At 36.6% G+C, this 25972-nt stretch overlaps 1 protein-coding gene across 3 annotated transcripts; it reads right to left on the reverse strand.

Annotated features, from left to right (window-relative positions):
* Nucleotides 1-748: 748 nt before the first annotated feature.
* Nucleotides 749-23859, reverse strand: BOK (BCL2 family apoptosis regulator BOK). 3 transcript variants are annotated; one of them, XM_058189186.1, is made up of 5 exons: nucleotides 23643-23859; nucleotides 21606-21968; nucleotides 12454-12582; nucleotides 4095-4258; nucleotides 749-2736 (listed from the first exon to the last, which is right to left on the reverse strand). In XM_058189186.1, the coding sequence occupies exons 2-5, from the start codon at nucleotides 21826-21828 to the stop codon at nucleotides 2611-2613; spliced, it is 642 nt and encodes a 213-aa protein (XP_058045169.1). In that variant the 5' UTR covers nucleotides 21829-21968; nucleotides 23643-23859; the 3' UTR covers nucleotides 749-2610. The 3 variants fall into 3 exon arrangements, with proteins under 3 accessions (XP_058045169.1, XP_058045170.1, XP_058045171.1); XM_058189187.1 differs by having other exon boundaries at nucleotides 23520-23859; XM_058189188.1 differs by lacking the exon at nucleotides 23643-23859 and adding an exon at nucleotides 23299-23509.
* Between the last annotated feature and the right edge of the window lie 2113 nt (nucleotides 23860-25972).

The raw sequence follows: 25972 nt of genomic DNA on the forward strand, positions 1-25972 counted from the left end.
CTCTGAAAACAAGAGCATGTTACTACTACTGTGGAAGCATACTAGCTGCCAGCCCTAATTTAAGATGTTGGCATTTATTTACACAGCTCTAAATAGTTCTGAACCAAGCTATCTGAGAGCATTTTGCCTAATAATATCTACAATCTGAGATTTACTAAGGAGAGATTGATGACAGTCCCATTTGTAAAAGATGAATTGGCAGACTCCACAGTTTAATAAAGCCAGAACTTGGAATAAACTTCCAACAGGCCTCTTTACTTCGGACTTTTTTAAACAGTTAAATGTATTATTAACCAGTCATTTCCTGAAATATGAACAGGCCCCCTGAAATGGATTTAACATATTTTTACAAGGTTTACATATGTAATGTTATGCTTTCCATGTTTGAAATCTTCATGCTATTTTTGTGTATTGTTGAAAGGCACCTTGAGCACCATGAGTTGGTAAGGCAGTACATACATCTAAATATATGTCATGGAATTCAATAATTATCAGAATCTTCTTAGGAATTCTCAGTAATCATGGCTAATCTGGATTGATACTGATTTAATTTGCCATACTCACCTGACATGTTTGTGTGAAACTTCAGTAAGCACAGGGCACTTTTCTCCCCTTTCTCATGCAACATTTTAGACTTACCATCAGTCAAACTCTAAATAACCACCAGTCTGAATATATTTAATATTTAGAGTTACCTTATATATATAAAGTATGAAAGCTCTAAAAAGCTACATGCAGGTAGTTAACAGTGTAACTTGCTTGCTCTTTACTAAGCATATTGAACAAATCCAGCTTCTCTTTATCTAATATGGCAGAGATCCCCTGTTATATTTGTCCATTCGTTCCTTAACTCAGAGGATAATTCTTATAGTTCTTGTCATGTTGCTTGATGATCATATGTATAATATTTAAGAACACTTAATGCACATGTTTTCTTGGGGTATGTCTTCTGTAAACATAAGAGTTTTTCCACATCTTTATATATTTTTTATTTAGGGCTCTGATTGTATCTATGGCAACAGATCTCACAAAATGTAGCATTGTACACTGATTCTGCTCTGGAGCTGAAATATTCTATTTCCCCCCACAATGTTATGTATTTTCAGTGTATGCTAAATATAGTTTTGAAGGGTCCTCCTACTTTCCACACCCAACATATATATTTCTTCTCTTAGTGATGGATCTTTCAAGCCTGCTCCTTATCCTTGCATCATTTTGGCTTTATAAGGACTCGGTCAACAAACATATCAGCATATACAAATCTTTTTAAACCATAGAATGGTGGAAAGAAGTTCTATAGAGGAAACCGAGACCTTGTCCTGCTTTCTATTCATCAGAATGGAACTCACTTTTCACTCCTGGAAATTTCATTCCATTTCCTTCCTTGCAGAAGGAAGATTAAAAAAACGGGCTAGGTCCAGATGGAATCTTCAGACGGGAAAAAAAACTTGAAAAATCCCCAAATATATCCTTTTTTGGAAAGGCATTTAGATAGCCATTTGAAATATTCCTGATGCCACAAATCTAAGATCAACTTCTGACCACTTGACCCAGAGCAGAATTATGATTAAGTGATTACAAAGAGTTCCAGAAGACATGCTCTTCATGCTCTGTTGTGTTTTATTTAGTCACAATAAATCAACCTCTTCAAGGTGTCATTTCATTATACACAGTGTTCAAATTCTGTTTCAATGGCTTAACACCAGAAGCCTGAAGCTTTGCTGTTTTTCACAAATTTCAAGGATAATCTTCATTGCTAATCCCACTCCCATTTACCAGCATTTTTCACACTGTAAGTTACAAAGTAGAAAGAAACAAAATGAGTTGGAGTATCTTTAAGATGTTTACACACTTCATTGTGTATACACAGTTCTGTATTTGCATTTAGGCATCAAAGCAGGTTTTGATTTCCTTCTGTCTTGATCATATATGGGCTACAGTAGGATTACAATCAAAGCACATACTGTAATCTGGCAGTTGCACCTCACATTAAAATGTATGCTCCAAATAGGGTATCTTTTTGCTGTATTCTAAAAATTGTTGCAGTTGATGTCTGGATCCTTTTATTCAACATAAACAAGCTTTTTTTTAAAAAAATATCACATGACCTTATATTTTGGTACCTCGGGTGTGAAAATACAAAGATGGATATGTAGATTGGCAATATATGATGTATAATCCCAGTTTACTTTCTTAGACAGGAAGTGGTATTTAAACTAAATTTCAGTATATTGGAGAAACCCCTCCCTTTATTTAGCAATCATTAACCAACAATTTAGAATCCAGAATGAATAACACTGAAAAGCACAACTGGAAAATACAAAACATTTAGGATACAGTTTTCCTCTTTGCACAACTCCAAATCAACTTCCTTGTGTTTTTAGTACAATAAAATGTGACACAATTTATAAACAATAAACTGAGTGGCAAGTTCTTTCATTGGTCAGCCTTGTGAACAGATCTATGCAAATCTCAAAGTACAAAAGATGCTTGGTATAAGACATGAACTGAAAAAAGGCTTCCCATTGCGCAGGAAGGTCATCTCATTACTTCTTTACTGTGGCTCTTTGTCACTGAGAAGAAAATGGAACGTCTTTTGATAACTAGATATCATCTTTCTGGCAAGAGCACAAAAAAGATGGCCTTCAAAAAGTGGCCAAAATTACAAATGGCAGCCACAAGCCAATGGGAGCGGAGGTTGGGATCAGTATTCACTACACATTTTGTTATGTCTGCCTGTGGTGGAAAAGAAAAGGATAATCAGCATTTTTGCATAAGTTATAGACTGAATACTAACATCAGATTACTGGTGAAGGATTTATCAAAATCACTAAAACATTTCCATTGATCTGGAAAACTTGAATAAATCTCCTGTTGGAAACCTTGAACTTTTCTCAATCCACTTCTGAATACTATCTCAGAGATTTAAATTTTCAGGATGGTGGTGGCATGGACAGGCACTAGGGGAGCATAGGTGGAAGAAACGGCAGCAAAAGCATGAGTGCTTCTGATGTCATGATGGCTTTTCCATTGACTTTGCTGGTGGGAAACTAGCAGAGAACATCAGAAATTGTGGCCATGTAACAGTAGGAATATTGTGATGACCCAAACACTGCTTGTTCAGTGCCTTCGGAACTTTGAATGGTTGTTGACTGAATGGTTATAATCTGAGGATTACCTGTACCTGTACAGATAGTCCTTGACTTACAACAGTTCATTTAGTGACCGTTCAACGTTTCAACACTACTGAGAAAAGTGACTTATGACCAGTTTTCACACTTACGGCCATGGTAGCATCCCCACGGCCACGTGATCAAAATTCAGAGGCTTGGCAATTGATTCATATTTATGATGGTTGCAGTGTCCCAGGGTCATGTGATCTCCTTTTGTGACCTGACAAGCAAGAGTCAATGGAGAAGCCAGATTCACTTAACAACAGTCTAACTAATTTAACAACTACAGTGATTCATTTAAAAACTGGCAAGAAAAGTCGTAAAATGGGACAAACTCACTTAACAAATGTTTCACTTAGGAACAGAAATTTTGGGCTCAATTGTGGTTGTAAGTCGAGGACTACTTGTATAAGACTGTACCTAATCAGCTCTATCTCCATGTGCAGCATTATACTATTGCCTAGCCACTGAAAATGGCAGTTAACAAACAAGGGGCAGGGATATTTTCCAAGCTACAAAGTATCTGTAAAAAAGGTGCCCCTGAATACATATATACACACATCAAATGACTAATAACTGGCCAAGATTTCCTATTGTGTCATTACTTAGCTCTCTTAAAAGCACAAATTCCTATAAACGATTATCACAAGTCAGCAGTAGCAAATTAAGCAAATGAAATGAGGCTAAAAACTTGAGAAAAAAGGCAGCCACAGTTCCAATGGATCAGATTCAAAGCTACACGGAGAAACTAATACAGTCTGAATTCAGACCAAGGATGGCAAGAAGGCCTGACAAAGTTTTATTGAAGGAGAACTTTGTCCTCTTGTGAAATACCCATCTAATTTGATTCCTGCCAGTAACAGTCCCATGGCTTATCCTCTCATGCTTTCAAGGAAGGTGTAACTCTACAGTTACACTTACCCAGCCTCCTCTCCTCTTCATCCATGTCACCAATGTCTTGCGCACAAACTCTCCCAAACAGTCCACGATGGTATGGACCATGGCTGGCTGGGCATGTCTCACACAGTCCACAGCAAGGCCTGCTGCCACAGCATAGAGAGATGCAATTTTACCCCATGTTATTCCTACAGCAAGAGAGAAAAAATCAAACATAGTTGGCACAGAGCTGGCAGGAAAATGGTGAAGTTAGTAGTTATAACCTGTGTGTTTAGGTAAGCCTCTTCAGGCAAGTATTTTTGCATTTGGTATTGTTCTTTCCCATCACCCCACTATCATCACATACCAGACAGTTCAGCTGGAGAGGTGTTCAGCCAGATTCTATACAAAATTATGTGTACACATAGTTTATTTTCACATTGTCTGACCCAGGCTACAGACAGTATATGGAGCAACTGTTGTGCAGTGTTACTTGTCCAATTGGAACATTAACGTTTGCCTATTTTGTAATTACTCCCCAGGGATAGGCATTGACTGAATAGCTACCGTTGGATAAGAACAATTCTTAAAGATTTCAATTAGATGTGATGCCATTCACACAATTATGGGAATAATTTATAAATATGTACATGAATGTATATAATATCCTGCTTTGGATCAGATCTAGCTTGCTCTCTCCTCTTGTGTGCTTGCTCCAATAAGAAATCTGGATCGAATGTAATTGCTAGAGCCACTCTGGATTCTGATATAGAGAAGAGTTAAAGTTATCAAGGGACAGCCCAATCTCCATTCTCACCCCCTTCTACCATCTCCATTTGCTTTTAAACATTTATTTACAAAATTGCTTATCACACATATGAGAGAACAGCTGATTTGGATTTTACAGTACAATATATTTTATGTAATGCCACCAATTAATATTCATTCTCTTAACAAATATAAAGCATGGTACAGCAGATACAGTGTCGCCTCATCAATGAGAGGGGTGGTATATAAAAGTAATAAATAAACAAACAAACAAACAAACTTTGTCTTACATATGAAAGAGCTAAACCCAGAGCTAAGGACAGGACACAAGAGTGTTTTAGATAATGTCAGCCCAATGTAAAGCATTTCAGGCACAGGTGAGGGTTGCCAAAAATGTTATTTTCATCATTTATATAGTTTTTTAAAAATGTAATAGACATTAACACCCAAGGACAGCATTAGGGTACAATCTTATTTCTCCAATAATTCAGAAAATTAACTTTCATCAGTACCTCAGAACGGAACAGAACCAAGAAATGTTATTAAAAAAGAAGAAGAAATAAATATGTTATAGAAATGTATTTCAGCATTCTGCATTCTACATTCTGAAAATTAGGAACCTACTGAAGTATGAAGAATTTTGATTTCATGTGTTAGAGCAAAAACTAAGAGCAAAAACTAAATCAATGGATGATTTAATGATATCTGATCTGAATATTCACATATGACTATCAATTACAATGTAATATATAATACAAGACAATTCCACATGTCAGGATTTCATTTGTTGCTTAAGACTTGAGTATCATAAATACAAATGGTTTTGATATTTATTTTTTCTTTGTTCTTTCTTTTTTTTCTTGCCACAATTTCACTTATTTTTCTGGTTGATTTCCTTTTTTCTTGCATTGTTATTACTTTCTTTTGTTATTGTTAGGTTAGGTTAAAAAAAAAAACTACACATCTTTTTAAAGGGTTTTGTCTAAGCAGTGATTAATATGTCAGCATAACTTTGCCGCAGCTTCTTATTTTCTAAATGTACACATTATATAAAGCTACAACATGATTAATAAAAAAAAGAAAAATTGTAGGCAAGAAAAAAAATATAAGCCAGTTATCCCCAAAGAGTTATTTGTAGAGATAAAATTAGTATTGGATTCTAATGCTTATACTAGAAATTCACAATTTGTGTTTCAATCGTTTTAAAAAATGCACCTCTTAGTGGAAGCATATACAAAATTTCTGACCCGCAGTGGCCACAAACGTTGTCAGCCAGGGAATTACACACACATACAAAAACACACTGTTCTTCTTAAGATTGCTGGGAAGAGGGAGAGCCTCCATCTTCTCCCTCCCATTAACCCTGCTTACATAAAGTGGGCATAAATTGCTTGCTACTTTGCCTTCCCATGTACAGCAGGCAGTGGGAGCAGTCGCAAATGGCATCTAAAAAAAATGCCACCAGATCAGATTCCAGCTGGGCGAAACTGTCATTCTTTATATAAGCATCTTCCTAACAGCTGTAAAAAAGAAGTCAGCTTGGAGAACAGGCTCAAAGGAACTGGTTCTAAAACCAACCTCTATTGCAAAACTATGAGAGAGCAGAAAAACAGCTGATTCTGCTGAATTATTTTTTAAGAGTCGACAGATGGAAGCCATCTGTCGAGTGGAGTTATGTACCGTAAATACCAAATGGAGCAAAACAAAATAAATGAGAACTGGTCCCTTGCTTTAGTCTCCTAGATGCTGGAAAATCTCCAGGAAACCATGTGGATAAGCGTCTGGTCAGTTTCTGAGCTCACAAAACGACACTTCCTTTCACTGTACAAATAAACTTATCCACTTGATGATCAAAGTGCACAGCTTTCTATTCCAGTCCAAAACAAACTTGTGATGGACTCTATTACAAGAGGGGGGTAGGGAGAGAAAACTGAATTAGCATGTGTTCCGCTTGAATGTCACCACCTTCTCACCACTTGCAAATGACAATAGTAAGGATAACATACTTACTAACCTTGAATAATCAAGCCATGTTTTATTTAGTCCAGGATTACTCAAGATAATAAGCCACAAATAAGTCAACTATTTTAACTTAGCATGTTCTGGAAATCTAAGTTTTAGTTCAGAACTTGCTCAACTTAGTGGGGCACTAAACCTGGGGACACCCATAGTTCGAGAGAACTGGAATGGATGTTGTAATTTTCTATTCACCTCCAACTTACTATGAATGTGACTTCTGCCAATGTTTTCCTGAAAGTGAGAATTTCTGGCTTCTTCCAGATCAAGAGTTGCTTGCTTTGTTCTAGGAAAATCCCTTCACTTTGATTGGTGACTGAGTAGAAGCAGGAGTAGTCCTCAATTTAAAATCAATAGCTTTTATGGTCTACAATCTCTTCTAAAGCTACCTTTATCAGTACTGTAGTTATCTAATTCCACAGTGGTTATAGTTCTTATCTAGAATATAGTTGCTTTGAACCAGCAATATATACTGTTTATTACTCCAGATAGTCTGCAACTTACAACAGTTTGCTTAGTAACCGTTCAAAGTTACAACAGCACTATGACTATTTTCCACACTTATGACCATTACAGCACCCCCATGGTCATGTGATTTACATTTGGATGCTTGACAGTGGCTCATATTTATGATGGTTGCAATGTCCTGGGATCATGTGATCCCCTTTTGCAACCTTCTGACAAGCAAAGTCAATGGGGAAACCAGATTTACTTCACAATCGTGTTACTATGTAACAACTGCAGTGCTTAACAAATGGGGCAAGAAAAGTCATAAAATGGGGCAAAGCTTACTTAACAAATTTCTCAATTAGCAAATTAATTTTGGGCTCAATTGTGGTCATAACTTAAGGACCACCTGTATTATTTTTCCTGAACTATATACTTTTCTATTGGGGTTTTTGAAAAAAAAAATAATAAATCCACCAGTGCATTGTTTCATAATTCTCATAATTTTCCAGATGTCTGAAATACAAGGGTTCCAGCTGCCAAAGAGCCCATCTGATTCATACACATATTTTTATTTTTATGTATGTATTTTTATGTATGTGTGCAAATACATATAAAAGCATTTATATCCAGTAGAATCTGCCCACTGAAACAGGGGTCTCCAACCTTGGCAACTTTAAGACTTGGTGACTTCAACTCCCAGAGGAACTCTGGGAGTTGATGTCCCCAAATCTTAAAGTTGCCAAGGTTGGAGACCCCTGCATTGAAAGGATTGTGGTTGACAAGTGTTTCCTGGAATGGGAAGCCACAGCAATCAGGACATAATAGCATTTAACTCCAGCTTCACTCTTACAGTAATTCCAAAAGTAAAAATTAGCTCTTATCTTGCTCTATTTAACATTAAGCAAATAAAGGAAAGTTGTGATAATGCATTCAGTGGATCTAACAATATGCAAGCTTTCTAGTGATTTAGTTTAACAGATTTTTTTAAATCATGAAAAAAGAGATAGAAGGTAATAGAATTTAGGCTCAAAGTAAAATAACTTTTATCCATATTCAGTGTGTTAAGTCAGGAAAAACACACTATAATTATGGGTAAGCATTGCTCATAATAGTTTATAAAAAACAGGAAAAAATAGTTTGCAGGAGTCCTACATTTTTCCAAGTAAAACTAAACACAATTGTTTTCATTCCATATTAAGGCGTACAGTTTTATCAAGTTTCTATTAATTCTAATGTTACTACAGGTGACTGGTTTACAATTAAATATAGCTTCATCAGCTGCTTTAATAGAGAAATTATTTTCCGTCACAAGACACAATCAGAAAAAAAATGACAAGGAGAGGTCTATGATGAAAATTCTGTTCCAAGATTCTGAATCTCAGAAAGATCCTGTTCAACAGATATAGTTTACACAGAGGTCAATAGTCAATGGTTTATTTTCAGTAGAACTTTTTAATAGCATAGAAACCCTTGCCTTCTGTATATCTGTTATACTTTATAAACCTTACATGAATCATTCAGCTAGTAATACATTGTGATGGCAAATGGTAATCATTTTGGGATTGGCAGGCTCGGTACAAAAAAATGGAAAATAAGTTTCATTCAGTCTTAGTCTGGAATGATTACTGTTATCTTTCATCTTTGCACACAGTAATAAAGGGAATATTAAAATAGATTAGCAGATAGAAAGAGGATGTGGAAGGTCACCTCCATCCTACCAAACTGACAATTAGGGAGTCGTTCATCTGGACTCAGGAGTCAACTCCTTGCTTCTTGTTATTTATTTGACAGAGAAGAGCAGAGATTGATTGTTTGACAAAGAAGAGCAGAAATTGAGTATATGTTGTTTCACCTTAAAATAAGCACTGAATATTACACACTAGTTTATACAATGTCTTGTATAAGGCAGTTTTTCTCCACTTCTTCCAACGGTCTCTTAAAGTAATTGAGATGACTCCTCAAATGAACACATGTATGAAAGATCCATCCCTGACTTGACTGGGTCCTTGAAGTTACCTTAGACTAAACATGATTTGTTTGGGTTTGCCTCTTCACAGGAATGTCTACAGCAGGGGTGTCAAACTCATGTTGTCCTAGCAGTGTCACGTGATGTATAGGGACTTTTTTCCCCTTTGCTAAATTGGGCGTAGCCAGCATGTGACACATCCAGACTGCAGGCTAGCAGTTTGAGAGCCTTGGTCTACAGGATACATTTTTGACCATACCTTGGCAGATATCCTTGCCTCCTCATGTTATACAACAATCTACAACAATCCAGCCACAAAATGTCTACTTCCAGTTATAAGCTATATTAGGGGTCCTTAGTGCTTGCTTGTTTTGTTGCAAGAAAACGAGCAAGCTCAGAGAGCACCAAAGACCACTCATGTCAACCCTGACTTACAAATATTCTCCTTTGTTAATAAGCTATATTTGCAGGATACTTTTGTCTGTGTGTAATAGAAACTAATAAGGTGACATTAAAAGACTATACTAATATTTTAACCTCTGGATTTAGATACACTTGTTTTTTTAATTGCTACTTAACTTGTGACAACTAAACAATACAATGTTAAAGAACAAAGAAAATAAGGAAATATTTTTGTTGTCTACTACTATCATTCTCAGAGATTAGGCAAATGAGAAAAATATATTATCAATCATGGAGGATGATCTTCAATTGAGAGGTGTTTTTTAAAGTGTTTTTAGAAACAATTTTAGCATTTCAGCCCTTTTAGTAGATTGTTATATTAATTTTTAAAAAGTATGCAGCACATTAGCTAGGCAACTTGATGGTGTTGTACTGAGGTTTAGTTGGCATGAGCCATGATGGTGCAGTGGTTAGAATGCAGTACTGCATACTAGTTCTGCTGACTGTCGGATGACTGAAGTTTGGCAGTTCAATTCTCACTGACTCAAGGTTGACTCAGCTTTCCATCCTTTCAAGGTCAGTAAAATGAGGACTCAGATTGTAATCCAGGACAATATGCTGACTCTGTAACCCACTTAGAGACAGCTGTAAAGTACTGTGAAGCAGTATTTAAGTCTAACAGCTATTGCTATAACTACTTCCCCATTTATATTTATACTTAATACCATAGCTTGGCAGATCAATTTTCAAAGACCCAAGAGTACTATCATTTACAACATGAAGAACAAGTCCTGGATTACAGTGAAATAACTAGATGTGCTTCTGTATGTGTTTGTGTGACAGAAAGTGATGGCATCACTTATGTATGTATTACATGTGGATGTAAGCACAAATGACAAAAATCCAAAGGCAGGCATACTCACCTCCCTTTCTACTGAATACAAAAGGAAAATAAACACAGTACTTGGAAAATAACCATACTAAGCACACTGTTTGGGAAAGACAAGACATTTTGTTTCTCCATTTTTACATTTTTTAACAGAGCCAGTGCTTTGTTATATTGTCACATAATTCTAGAGAAATTGAATAAATCATACATACCCCATTCAACAAAGCTAAATACAGTAAGCATACACAGGGTTTCAGCTTTAATATTTTTCCCCCAGAAATTTCAAACACCTCCCTCCCTCAGCAATCATAACCTCCCACTTTCTTGATATTGTGTCTTATGCAATGTAACCCTCCTGACAAAAGGAGATAAAAAATATTCTATTTTCAAAGAGACACTAAAAAAATAATATATTATTTTTAAAACCCATTCCTAGGTTTCTTTTAAAAATGGCCTATCTGAACAAAACAACTGTGTTTTATAAACATACATTTTGATAAGTTTCTAAATTGCATATGTGTTCAAAGATTCAAGAAAGCCTGAAATAAATTTGTACAGAAAGGTTCATCAGTGCTAAATCAATATGGTCAATTTGGTTGGTTTTTCATTGGGATCCGGGAAGCCCAGTTTCAAATTCATCAGACTCATGGGCAATGCTGAACTATCCCTTCTAGCATTCATGCAATATGCTAAGCCACATGGTACTTTGTTGCATTAATCTTGTTCTAACATAGAAACTTTGTGGTTTTTGTCTGGCACAGAGTGGCCAGCTGGATGTATTGATAAGTTCTCAACCTAGACTGAAGATGGAGTGTCCGTTCCACTGTTGCTTTCAGCAACAAGAATTTAAGACATGCTGCCTATAATTCAGAAGGTAGTAAACAAGAATCACTGATAAGTCTGATTCTCAGTGAAAATGTCCAGACTTGTTCAGAAGAAGACTGGACATTTAGCCAACTGGCTATCATAACACAGTTTTGCAATAACCATGTGCTTATAAAAAAGTATTTCCTTCTGTTAGTCTCTGAAATAGCTCTGAACATGAAGAACAACTTATCAGCCACTTTGCAATCACTACTGTCCGTGTGAGGAGATAAACTCTCACAGATAATCTTCAGTTAGCCAACACCAAATTTTTATGGTAAGGAACAGCATGCCTAGGAACTGGAAGCTGAATAAATCCACTCCATTCCAGTGAGAAATTATATACACTACTTTGCAGGGCTATATTATCATTTCAAGACTAGCTTTGTTCTGATTTCAAATAAATTGATGCAGAGCTAGGGAAAAAAAATCAACCTCACTGTTAAAAACACTCAATGAAATGCAACAAATCAGGTCTTAAACTGGCTCCAAAGTGACACAAAAACTTAGCCTATTTCACAGTGTTGTGATAGATATTAGGAAAAGGGGGAGGGGCAAAATCATAAATATCACCACCAGTCTCTGAAATAAAGACAAGAAGCTCAAATATTGATACTCCTTGATTTTCCATCTAGACCTTTTCTTACCGCTTTGTTACTTGAGAAACAGAGTAAAATGAAGCTCATTCTGCAGCCCGGGGGAGCATATACAATCTCACAAACCAAAGAGAGGAGAAAAACAGAACTGTCTGTAGCAAACATAGCAGTTGCCAAGAACGTATAAAAATAAGCACTTGACATTAAAGAGGCTTCCTTGCTGGAAGACAGAAAACAGGGAGAGGCTAAAATATTTCTTTCCTCAAGAAAAATGTGCATTTGTCTTACAACGTATGTTTAATACAACATCCATTGGCTCTTTGCTTATGCTAGTGGCATTCTTTGCCTTGTGGCCTCCACTCACTCCACTGACCAGCAACTGCTATGCTCTACACACGTTGGCTTCTCTAGTTTCTCTTTTCTCTGCCCATAGTTTGCATTTTAATACATCACCTGATGAAAAGATTTGAGTGGCCACAGCCAAGAATGCATCCGTCACCACAGTTTCTGAATGGAGAGAGATGTTTAGCTGCCGTGCTATGTTTCGATAAAGATTGGGCCTGATATACTCCAGTTCATCCCCTAAAAAAAAGAAACACAAATATGCAAAACATATTTATTAAACTATCTGAATCCTACTTTCAGTTAAGATATTCAAACAGGATGCAAATCCACAAAAAATCAATAAAATTATAGGATGAAATCATAAAGCTAATAACATGTTCTTACAGAGTAGCTAAAATGCTGGGATCCTGAATAGAGCGCTCTTGGCTCCATTGAAGGGAGTCTGTTGTGGCATCCGATCTCTTTGTTTCTCTTTCTATTGCTTTTTTTGCCTTTATTTTTTTTACGATGTTGGCTTTGTATAATGGTTAGGAGCCACACAGAATTATGGTTCTAAAATGGGCACCCAAGCAAATCTTTTAAATAAATAAATGCATACTTTTCATTGAGACTTGAGATTCAAAATGTTTTACTATTTTTTACTGTGGGGGTGGTTTGGTGGGCATGGCATGGCTTGGTGGGCATGGCATGGCTTGGTGGACGTGGCAGGGGAAGGATACTGTAAAATCTCCATTCCCTCCCCATTCCAGGGGAAGGTTACTGCAAAATCCCTATTTCCTCCCAATCAGCTGGGGACTTGGGAGGCTGACAATAGATGGGGATGGGGCCAGTCAGAGGTGGTATTTACTGGTTCTCCAAACTACTCAAAATTTCCGCTACCGGTTTTCCAGAACTGGTTAGTACCTGCTGAATACCACCTCTGATGTTAACTATATTTAAAGGGGAAAAAACACAACAATAGGAGTTGCTGGTGCTTTCTGAGTCTCACTGTTTGCTTGCAGAAGTTTCATTACCCAAATAGGTAATACCATCAGTGGGAGTACCTAATTTTCAGCAGAGACAGGACTCTGCCCAGTTGTAACTAGGAAGGATAGTGTGCCACAGATATGTGTGCCACAGATAAGTGTGCCATTAGTAGAAACACTACACCTCTCATTATTATCTGATGGACTTCGCTTGGCAGATGGATTTCCCTTGATAGCCCTGAGAATAAAGTCTTAATGAGAATATCAAAGGACAAAACAGGAGACCAGTAATCTATGCTTTAGAAATGCAATACATCCTCTAGAAATGAGCACATCTAAATTATCTGGCAGTCATTTTCATGATTTGACTTCTATCTAGATATAGTGTGATAGACATGTAGCCAACCTAGAAGAGATACAAATTAATGAAATGCCACCTAACATTAGTACCCAAATTAAAATAGTTGATTCAGTTGTACAATGCTTTTTGGCAGTGAGTGCCTTGGTTTCCTACTCTGGGGTGACCTCCTTAGCCTGTGCTTCACAAGCATCTACTCCCCGTTGTGGAGTCAGATACCATCTGTTTCCTCCATCCATACCAATGGATCCAGTTTGAAGAACCACATATTTCTCTTATTAAGATTTGTTTAACATACTAAACAGTACATTGAACTAGGAAGTGGTGATATTATCAAATGTTTATGAAGGCTAGTATTCAGCCTATTTTTTCTTTTGAAATTCCATATTCATATATATCTTCATAAGATATACATTCAATGCATATTCCTCTAATGCAAACAGTTTGTAAATAAACTTTAAAAAAAATAGCTCTAAAAATGTTTCTGCAAATCTTATCAGGTCAAGGACTTGAAAGTCAGCCACTGTTTATTTCTTCATCCCTCTGATCCTTCAGAGAATTATTTTGTGACTTTGAGTTGACCTAAAGAGGTCTTGCCCTAATGCGGAATTTACATCTCGAAGTGGACATGCAACTAAAAACATCTAAAAGAAATGAATCCGAGTCACGTATTCTGGCCTTCATACTGTCTGTGCACGTACTTGTGAGAAGTAACACCTTTTCTTTCTTTTTTCCCTTTGCCCTACACTTTTCCCTTCCCTTATCCCTCCCTTATTTTCCCACTATTTTCTTTTATGTTTTATATTATAAACTAATAAATAAAAAGATGTAACAAAAAAGGGCTGTTGACCATTTTCTAAAAGATCAGGGAGGCCGCCCTTCCTTCAACTGGCCTCTCTGCTGGGAATTCTGATGTTTCTTACTCCCAACACAACAAAAGGATTATCAAGCTGAAAGAGAAAAACATGCTAGTTCTTAAGATGAGGCTGCTATTTTAAATTCAAATGGCATAATTTTTTTTCCTCTATTGGAAAAATGGCAAAGTGCCCTTCTGCGCTTATGCTAGCGTGGATAGCAAAAGACAATATAATCTATGTCATAATCCTGATTTCATGTGATTCAGTAGATTCTATTTAAAAAAAGGATTAAGAGCAACCGGATGGGGGACGGTACTTTAACCTTATATGCTTGTCTGGTATATTTTTTACTATTCAGTTGTATGGTTATGATTTACCAGATTTTCTTGCTTATGTTTTTGTTTTTAATCATCTTTGAAGCCGTTCTGGATTCAAATTTTTAAAATAATATTTTGTTCAGACTTGTCCCCAAAATCTTTAGAAATATGCTATTGTTTTGTTTATATATGGCTAGAAAAATGTGATAATCTTCCCCATTGGACCCCAGACAAGATGAGGATTAACTTTTATTGTTGAAAAAAAGGGTGTATCCCATTAAAGCAATCTGTCAACCTCATCTCAAGCAAAACAAAAAAGGATTTCCATGGTTGGAACATGATAAAAGCTTATGGCTTGCCTGAAGCCGTGAAACATTCATCAGACAGACTATTGTGTCACCAGTTATTTCACACTACGGCAGACATGAGGTGCTAAAATCAGGAACCGTATTTATTTCTTGGGTTCTTTCCTAGCTTGGCAGCCTCTCCTTGAATCTCAGTATATCCTTCCCACAGAAGCATAATAGAAAGATTATCTCATCCAGAAAAGGCCATATCCAATATCAACTTTCCCAACATCATCAAATATTTTTTAAAAATTGGAGTGAGGACAAGGAGGTTCGAAAGTAGCCAGGGATGCTTGTTATCTTGCAAAAAGAGAATTGCCGAGGATAAGTCTCCAGCTCCATCAATTCCACAAACGTCTCCAGACGTTTTGCAAGCGCACTTTCAGTAGGCATAGAGTTGTTGTTTTGCATGAAGCAAACTAATTTTATCAGAAGCTCAGATCCTGACAGCCACTACTGTAGTACAACCAGAAAATAATCTAATTAACAGCATTCAATAGCCACTACTAATCAGTGTATAAAAAATACACTTAAATGTTAGATTTGCTGGATGAGACCCTATTGTATTCCGCACCTATCTGTTCCCATTGTACAAACATTTTTGCCATTTTCTATCCACTCATTTCTTTATCTTGGAACCTATATCTCCACCAGCAGTTTGAACTAGCCACTAACTAGTTCTGCCATAAACATAATTAGGAAAACATGGTAAATATGCATTTATTTCTTCTTTCATGTGTCTGTGCATCATTCCTTAATAGGAAGATTTATCCATATTTTCTTTTCAGCATTTTCAGTTAATTTTAAAATCTTGTCTTCTATATGGAAATTGGAAGAAAGAAAAAGCAAACCATTCCACATGCTGACAAAAATATTATAACAACATGACTATGTAGTCACCAAGAATCACTCAATTCTATTAAGATTTTGTATTTTTCCCCAAGATAATTCATTATTAATTAATTTTAGTATTAGTTCTTCTAGCTTTTAGTATTCTATATTTTAATTGTTGCCAGCTGCTTTAACTTCTCAGTTAAACAAAAAGATAGTATACTTATGGAATAAATTAAACTGCTGGTTGAAAAGACTTATACTTTCTTTTTTGAAAACCTACTAATATTATATTTCATTTATCTTATATAGTGAATAGCATCCTGGGAGTTTTATATTTGAAGAATGGCTTAAATGGTTTTTTTTAAAAGTAATAAAATAGCTCTCTATATGAAAGCCATTTCTCCCTCCATTCCTCTCTTTTGTTTTATGTGTTACTTACACAATCATTTGGAAATCTCATTTAAACCAACTTCTGAAATATTTGGCAGAAAGCTGTAACATTTGACCCTCTGAAGGGCTAAACTGTTCCATGTAATCTGATAAAAAAGAGAGAAAGGAAACATGGCATATACATGCACAGCCTGATAAGAAACCTTCTGAGAATAGGAACTTTCTGCCCAGAGTGTGTAAAACTCCTTCATGAGATAAAGCAAAAGAAAAAAGGCAGGAAATCAAGGATGGCAGCTTCTGAGAAAAATAAAATCACATTTGGATGAGATATAACTGAAGCTCCTAAGGGAAAGCTATTTTCTGTCATATAAGCTGATTATTTTGCTTGGGAGAAGGCCGTCTAATTATGGCAGACTGCCTATGTCACTACACAAAGATTTAAAATATTTACGCATCTGCACCACTCACTTTTTCATGAACGTGAATGTATCTTAGCACCAATCTCCTGCTGGTGGTCCTTCACACATAATTTTAGAAGGTAAACAGTTACAAAAAGACAATGCCGAGAACTCCAAAAAGCTAATTTCCAAGGTGTGGGAACAAATCAGCAAGTACTCTGCCGTGCAAGTATACAAGGATTGCATACTCCCTTCTACCCACCCATCCCTAAATTCACTCATATACTGATGGAGTCTGAGCTGACAGCTGGTGACTAAGAGAATCTGAGGTCATAATGGATAGATCAGGCTTCCCTAGATGTTTGAGCTCATTTGGAATAGTGAATGTATAGTAATAGTAATTCTTCCAAAATGATTTGTGACATCTGCTGTGACAATCAGGTGTGGAAGTTCCACACAGATCAAAATCAAAAACACAGCACTGTGCTGCAGTCTCCTCTTAATTAAATTTATAAGAATGCCTCTAGGATGTATTTTTGACTTACAGGCATTTTTGGAAATGCAGATTCTACCAGAAGCAACATTTTGCTTTGCAGCATACCAGGTTCCAATGCATTATTTTAATAAAATTTAAAAAATAGGTAGGATATGGAATTTGATAGGTGCTAAAGAATGTATCTCAGCATGCACACCGATTGCCTTGTCGGACCATAGAGGGAACCCAATATCATACATTCATCAATACAGTTCAGAAGAAAATGACCAGGTGAGGGAATATTCCATGTTAGGGAAGTAGGAAAGCAAAGAAAACTACCGTAATCCTTTAGCAAAACTGTGATGCACCCAAATCTGGACTATTAAGTATAATCATTATTAAGAATACTTTTTATCAATGTCAAGAAAGGGAAACTAAATCAATGAAAGCGCTTGATCAGTGCCTTTATAAGGAAAATTACAGTATTTCTGGATTTTTAATGTGTGTTTTTTTTAAAGGAAGTGACATATGTTACAAATTATCCAGTGAAGCTGAATGATAAGACATTCTGGAATAAATAAAAGGAAAGACTTTGGGAAACCCTGTGATTTCACTGTAATTTATTATAACAATGACCGCTAACTGAGATAGTTTTAAAAGACTATAAATCAGGGGTGTCCAACCGTGGCAACTTTAAGACTTGTAGATTTCAATTCATGCTGGCTGGGGAATTCTGGTAGTTTAAATCCACAAGTCATAAAGTTGCCAAGGTTGGATACCACCCCTGCTATAAATTGTTAGTAGTTGTGGTCATTATCTGATCTGGGAAGTAGTAGTGGCTATAACAGAGGGGAGTATAGGCTGAAAAAATATCTAGCAGGCACTGAGATTTTCACTCAAGATAGATTGAGCTTTCCTTCCTGAAATCTGTACTGGAACATTTTGATGACTGGATTTGCATGATGTGTTGAATCACAAACTGGATGATCCCAAAATTTTATATTTTTCCCCCATTAACTAAGTTTAATGAATACGTCATGCAAGCACAACTTTTTTATCACAAGTTCACTCAGGAAAAATGTTTGGGCCTACTCTCATCTACATTATTTACAGTATCTGCCAAAGTTTTAGTCCTGAAATATTTCTAAATAATTGCCTAAAAACAATTCAAAAATATTAAATCAGCAACAAGTCTATTGAAGTAATTGCAACAGGAAAATAGTAATCATACTTTTTTTGTCCACCATGCAATTCCCAGTTATTTTCATTAAAGTAGTGCTTCTCAATCTTGGCAATTTTAAGATGGTTGGAGTTCAATTTTCAGAAGAACTGGAATTCTGGGAGTTGAAATCCACTCATCTTAAAGTTGCCAAGTTTGAGAAACAGCATTAAAGCTACAGCAGGTTAGACTTACTGAACAGGGGGTTCAGTAGTATATGTATTTCACTGTGAATTTAATTTCATTTAATGCTAATCCTAATTTAGCATATTGTACATTTTACTCCAGTCTTAACTGGATTTAATAGCCAGGATGATTATCAAGTAGATACCTTCAGGTCTTGTACCAACATCTCCCACTTATTTAAATATTTAACACCAACATAATCAATGGAAGGCAAGCTTGATATTTCTGTGTATCAATTAAATGAAGGGGCACAAAATTCAAGAAAAAATATCAGGACAATTAGATTAAGAAAATAGATGGAAGGATCAACATCAAGAAAGAAAGGAAATTAATTCACCCTCTCCCCCAAAACACAAAATCTGCTGGAAAGGATATTGTAGAAAAAAATTAAATTTCTAGTAGCACCAAGGTGGACTAAAAATGACATATCAAGCTCGCTGACCTTTTATGCTATAACTTTCATCCTGGAGGATAGAGTTTAAAAACAGTGGACAATGACAATCAACTGTACAGAGATGTTACTGCATGTTCAACTTTTAAAACTGATGTTCCAAACTGAAGATATCATTGATTAAATTTTGGAGTTTGGTACCAAAGAATACGGTGGCAGCTACCAACTTAGCCGGATTAAAAAAAGGACTTCTCAATAGTATCACCAATGCCTCTTGTTATTTTTCTCTGTCATTTTGTTTTCGCAATTTTTATTATAAATTGCTTTCATCCTTTGACCACTTTTTTGGGGGGATATTGTAACTAATAAAGGTCACTAATGTGAGGTAGGATAATAAATAAATAATCATGCTGAGAAAGGCTATTTGGCCTCCTTGTGTACATCATTAGCAGTATTGATGTTTAATGTCAAAGGAAAAAAATCTGGACAAACAATAAAGAAACCAGAAATAGTTTTTGTTCCCCTTCAAATAATCTTTGTAGAAGAAAGTAAAGTGGCTTCTCTAGGTACTGACTAATAAGTGTCCACAAAAACAGAAAATTCCAAACTCAGCTCAAAAAATAAAGTCTAAAACTCCTCTAACCAAATTGTTGTCTTGTTATGAAATCTAATATGCATAATAACCATCTTAGTCTGGGAATAAAGAACATCATCAAAGCTCTTTTGAAACTCAATGCATAAAATCCAGCACGTACACCTCCCTCTTCATCCACGCAAACAATTAGGAAAATATTGTTCTGGCATGACACCTGAAACCCTAGAAGCCATCTCTTACTCCTGGCTAATCTAGGGCTAGTCCTGGCACAGCCCAAGCCAGACTGAGAGCGTGAGGAACAGACTTTACCTTTGTTTTCAATAAATTATAAAAAATAAAGGTGTAGGAAGGCTGATGCTGCACAACAAAATGGGCTCACAAACTCAGACCAAATGAAAGCAGATCGCCTGTATGCTATAGTGAGATATATCTATTTTAACAGCATATGTGATGCTTATTGCAGTTTAGTTCAAGGAGAACTGGAAGTTAGTTTGCTCTTGGCAAGAACAGATGCAAGCTTGATCTATTACAGCACGGGTGTCAAACTTGTGGCATTACATTGCAGTCACGTGACATTTTGCAACATTTTTCCCATTCGCAGAGCTGGGGTGGGCATGGCCTGCATGTGATGCATCCAGCCCGTGGGCCACCTCCAGTTTGACAGGGAAGTTCAGAAAACGTAGCTGCTGAAGGGATACCTCTGATATGACAATGGTGTCAAAATATGTATTTCTACTCAATATCATTCTCGAGACAATGTAGGTGGGCTGTTTTGGAGCTTAGTTGATCTCATAAGAGCCTTTTCAGATCCAAGCACCATATAAATTGCAGTATTGAAAATAAATAAGGTTGAAGCTCTATTTTACAAGACAAACCTCTGAATGCACAGAGAACGATGAGAATTTCACGCAGGAAGAATTTTATATTATACATTCCTTGTAGCCAGTAACAAATAATTTTAAAGGACCTAAATGGTGGAATACCTGATTTAGGAATACAAGAGAATTATATTTATATAAAATCTCTTATATTCCTAAATCAGGTATCCCACCATTTAATTGTAATTATATGCTTATTATATATTTATTATATTAAAATATACACTATATATAAATGTAGGTTATTTTATATATATATAAATATATATATATATATATATATATATATATATATATATATATATATATATATATACATACACACACACATATATATACATATACACTCAATGTGTGCATGTGTATATATATATATGTGTGTGTGTGTGTGTGTGTGTATAGTAATAATTGTAACATATATTTATATATAGTACATAATATAATAAATGTATGATTATAATTATATAAACACACATTCATATGTTTCCCTTGTGTTGCCTTTAGTCAAATAATTTTTGAAGCACGGCGGAAGCTTGCTTTATTTATATATTAATTACACCTTTGCTCCCCAAGCAGACATACATGCCAAGTTCTAAAAAACATGTTGCCTGCCATTTCTTTTCTCCCTCTTCCATAATTGAAGAGCAGCCTGTTTTTAAGTACTTCTTCAAATATTAACATATATACATGATGGATAAAGTACTAAGAAATGGAGCCCTTGGCCATCTAGCACTACATATCGGCTAAACATGTTTTCCATGGTGAGAAAACAGGAAGGGTGCCAAAAATACAGGCAAATATTAACAAGCCTTTGTCTCTCTTTTCACTGAATGCAGGGGAGAGTGGGATAGATTTTGCCAATTTGGACCCTGAGAAGAAGAGACAGTCTGAGACAGAAAGAGCCAGAGGCAACAAATTGTTAGATGATTTCGACATGGGGGATGAATAAGATTACAAGTAACTGTTGGTGAAAAGAGCAGTGATATCACAAGCATTACGCCATTGTAATGTAACTAGCCAGTTGTATCTTTTGCCCATTTTTGCACTTACCCAACCTTAAAAGTATGCTGGACACTTCTGCTAACTTGCCAACTGGAACAGGTGAGCTGTGCTCAGGCTTATTCCAGCCAATTCCAGCCCGAATGAGCCTGGAGTGAATGTAGTCCCTGCAAAGCACCTTGGCTTGAGATACAAGCTCCTTGTCAGTGGGAGTCCGGTCAAACACTTCCATCACCTCTGCAGCAAAGACAGAAGAACGACGGAGGACTTCCATTCTATCACCAATCTTCAAACATGCTGGGGAGAGTCAGGATTTCATTGGTGGGACACCTGGAGAGGAATCTATACCTAGAGAACGTGTTCGCGGGATACTGCTTCGCTACAATTTTCAGTCAAGATGTTTGTTGGAGTTTCCTGATTGACAAGTGAACAAGAAGAAATTACCCAACTATAATCAATAGCTGTTCATGGTAGCTTCTTGATAAAGCTAAACTGGTTGATGCTGAAATCAATGTGCAGCGTTATCTTGATGCCTTCCAGATATATTAGCATTATATCTCCCAGCATTCCAAACCAACATAAGTAAGGAACCAGATCAAGGAAGGCTGAATCAAATTAAGTTGTTTTTCTGTGGAGCTTACATACAGATAAATGTTTACATAGTTGCAATTTTACCAGCACTTGACAATATGGAAGTAAACTCTTTTGAATACAAATCACATGGCAGACTTCAAGATCTCTGCAAAACCAATGGGAGATGCAAACACACATTTTTATAAACTTAATTTTCTGAAGGGTGTTTCTGGACAAGACTTTTATCATTTGCCTTCAAGATGAAATTTTTACAAGAGATTCAAAAAAATGATATATTTGTTTTGTTACCATCCTATGTTTTTGCATTTCAACTGCCTTTTGCTTAGAGAAAAACCAGAAATGCATTCATTAAGACAGAAAAGCTGCAGAGTGCCTTTTGAATGACAGAATAAGGCACATGAGTCTGGAAACAGACTCACACACCCTCTTAAAAATCAACAGTTATAAAAACAAATTAATGGAATATTGAAATAACATTTGAAAGCATCTTGTTTTTTGCAAAGGAGGACAGGCAAATGCCAATGTTCAGGAGCAATGACATCAAAAGAAATAGGCATGTCATATTATGTTACTGAAGGAAAAATAATAGGAATAGTGACATTATCTTCACCAAAGATGGCTTTCTGTCAATGTCATCTTTTAGGACACAAAAAACACCCAAGCCTTTTTGTATAATTTTTTAACTCCATCTAAAATAAAATGACATGGCCATACAACACTATCTCTCAGTTCTGCAAGGATGCAACATTCCTCGAATTTCATCTCTACGGACTTTATGTTTTAACATACTTAAATACTCCTTATTTAAATATTATCTTAACAAGAAGGTAATCTTGTTAATGGTGCGACTTGAAAATTTAAGGCAGGAACTAAGAGTTACCATAAAAGTTTCTCACAGGACACACAAAACATTTCCAGCCAATCCGTTACTGATAAAATATTTTTTAATCAATATTGAGGTAAACAGGTACAACCCTGAGTATCCAAGCAGTGTCCTCAAACACAGGTACACCTAAACTGAGAGTTATAAGCATAACAGCATTCATTACAGATTTCTATACAGATTCCTATATAGATTTCTACAGGGCTTGCATTGGCCAAAATACAGAAAATCCCCCCTGGAACATGACACAGGGAGGTAGAAACCTACTTAGGGATTTGATGCTTTAGCTGTATTCACCAATCACACAGTGACACAAATGAGCCAACCGTATAATTAACTTGTCTTTTCTGCAAACCCAGAACCATGGGAAATTATCTAAGTTCCACTGTGCCATGCGAACCTATAAAATCAAATTAATTGATAAACCATAGCTAAGTCTACCGCTATGTTTATAAACAAAGGTTCTGACAGGGCGCTGTTACTCTTACTCAATCTGTTCTAAATCAATAAAAAGGCAGCAGCGACGTCCACCCGTGAAGTTTCCCAGCGAGGTGCCTCCCCAAGGCATTTCCACGCCGCAGTGATGTTTTGCAGCGCAGGAGGTTCCTTACGTGCTCTGCTTTACTTAAAGGAGCGTTCCTTGATTCTCCCCACTGGGACCGGGTTGGGTAGAGATCCCAAGAATTCTTGGTAGTTGAAATTCCGCAGAAACGCCTAATTTTTCCTTTAAAAAAAAAAAAAACTTCGAGTCGTTGTTCCTTCTGCCTTTACGAAGCTTGAAAGTTCCCAGCGCTCGCAAGATTCCCTCCGTGGAAAAAGCCGTTCTCGCTATAGCCTTGTAAGGCAAGTGAATTAGCCAGGAGGAGGAGGAGCTGGAAAGAATTCGCCCGCCCCTTTCTTCTGTCTCTTAAGGAGGCACCAGGAAGCCGGGCCGATGAGGGTTGAAAGCTGTTTTGGGCGTCCTGTGCGAGCTGGTCCTCGGGTGTCCAGCGCTGCCTGGCTCAAACCGAGAGCGGTTCCTTTAAGGTGCTACGGCCACAAGGTGGTTTCGTCGGTCTTGGCTTAGCTTCTATGAATTCATCCAATACAGGCTGTAAGCCTGACTTATTTTGTGGTGAAGCCAGCCAACTGTGCTTTATTAAGTAAGCTCTACTGAAGCAAAACGTGACTTTGCATGTTGAGCAAGCATCTCCCAATAAAACAGCTCTTGAAAATGTACAGGTATCTCTAGGCATAAAGGTGATAGGCTATAATACCGTTCTGAGTAAGGCTTCTTAAACCTGATGGGGCTGTAGCTAGATCTTACTGATCGTGATTTGTTGTTGTTAGATGCAAAGTCATGGGGGAACCCATCGTGACTCCATGGACAATGGTCCTCCAGGCCTTCCTATCCTCTGCCATCCTCTGGAATCCTTTTAAGCTCATACCTACTGCTTCAGTGACTTGTAGTCTTGTAGTCTTCAGTGATTTGTAGTCTTAGGTAGTTTATTATTTTATTTTTAAAAAACTTGTATTTTTCTGAGAAGGAATCCATCAGTCTCATCATACTCTCAAAGGAATCTATCTATGCCCCGAAGAGGTTATGTTTTAGAGCAAAATCTTACCGTTCCTCTAAGGACTGCAGAGTTTTTTGGCCCTGCCTATTGAAATGAGACCCATCCACTCCACTCATAATTCATACTGAATCAGGAGTTATTTCTTCTGCCATCTAAACCTATTTGGCTCTGCCATTTCTACCTCAATTACATCAGCCAATCACTCAAAGCTGGAGCTGTTAGCTCAGTTGCTCCTCTGCTCTTTTCAGTTATTGGGCTCATACATTATTCGACTACTAAGCCATAATACTTGGTCTGGCTTACTCTGTTGTGTGAACCAGCTATTCTTGTTTTAAATTCAGCATGTTTGTGAACCAACCACTTATGTATTCAACTAACATAACTGGCCCCTGAAGTCCTGAATGGTGTTCATTGCCTATGCCTAGCAAGGTAAAACTTTTTTTTCTACGGCAGCATAACTGTATTCATTATGAATATGTACTGATTGTTGTGCAATAGCCATAAACATTCAACTGGCATTTATCCATTATCTGTTTGTGGTTGACACTTCTTTCACCCTCTTTTTAATCTGATATAACCTCACTATTTCCCAAAAAGCATTTGACAAATGTGCAGACCAGCATTGCGCAGCTTCAGCATAAAAGAGTTTATCCTTATATGTTTCAAAGGGTAAACAGAGTCCTGTTCTGCACTTGCTTCCATCAAAGACAGTAATTCAAATATATCTCAGGAAGGCCGCATTTCCATTGCAAGCAGGCTTCAAGAGAATTTGACAGTTGATGGTTACTAACTTCCACTGCCATATGGACTAGTCAGATAGGCTGAGAAGCTCCTTAATCATTAAAACGGTATAGACTTTGATAGACGCATTCTGCTTTCTTTAGGGGCTGGTAGAGAAAAACAGGATGACTGTTTTGGGTTCGCTCCTGTGTTTTATTTTCCAGCTGCCTGTTTTCTTTCCTCTCAGGCCCGTTTTTTTCCTGTGTTTATTATGATGCCCATTAGGCATTGTAAAACTTAACTAGAATAGATAAAAACACTATAAAGAATTAAGATTGGGTAAGCTCATAAAATATACCTCTGAGGCATCTATTCCTACAAAGTCAGATTTTCTCTGTGATACTCTATGGAAGCCGATGTTTTCAGACGCAGAATAGGAAGAACATTGATACTTTTGAACTTTAATGTTGGAGAAGACTGCTGAAAATACCATAGATAGACAAGAAAACCAACAAATAGAGATCATCAACCAAAAATTCTCACTCAAGGAACAAATGTCCAGGTCAAATTTGGATACATTAGACAAGTCTATTAGACAAGTCTATAAAACTAGGAAAATTGGAAGAAAAAATAAGAAAATAATCAGGAGTAAGGTGGATAGACTC

The sequence above is a fragment of the Ahaetulla prasina genome, chromosome 6 (genome assembly GCF_028640845.1).
Source record: "Ahaetulla prasina isolate Xishuangbanna chromosome 6, ASM2864084v1, whole genome shotgun sequence".
In the NCBI taxonomy this organism is placed as follows: domain Eukaryota; kingdom Metazoa; phylum Chordata; class Lepidosauria; order Squamata; family Colubridae; genus Ahaetulla; species Ahaetulla prasina.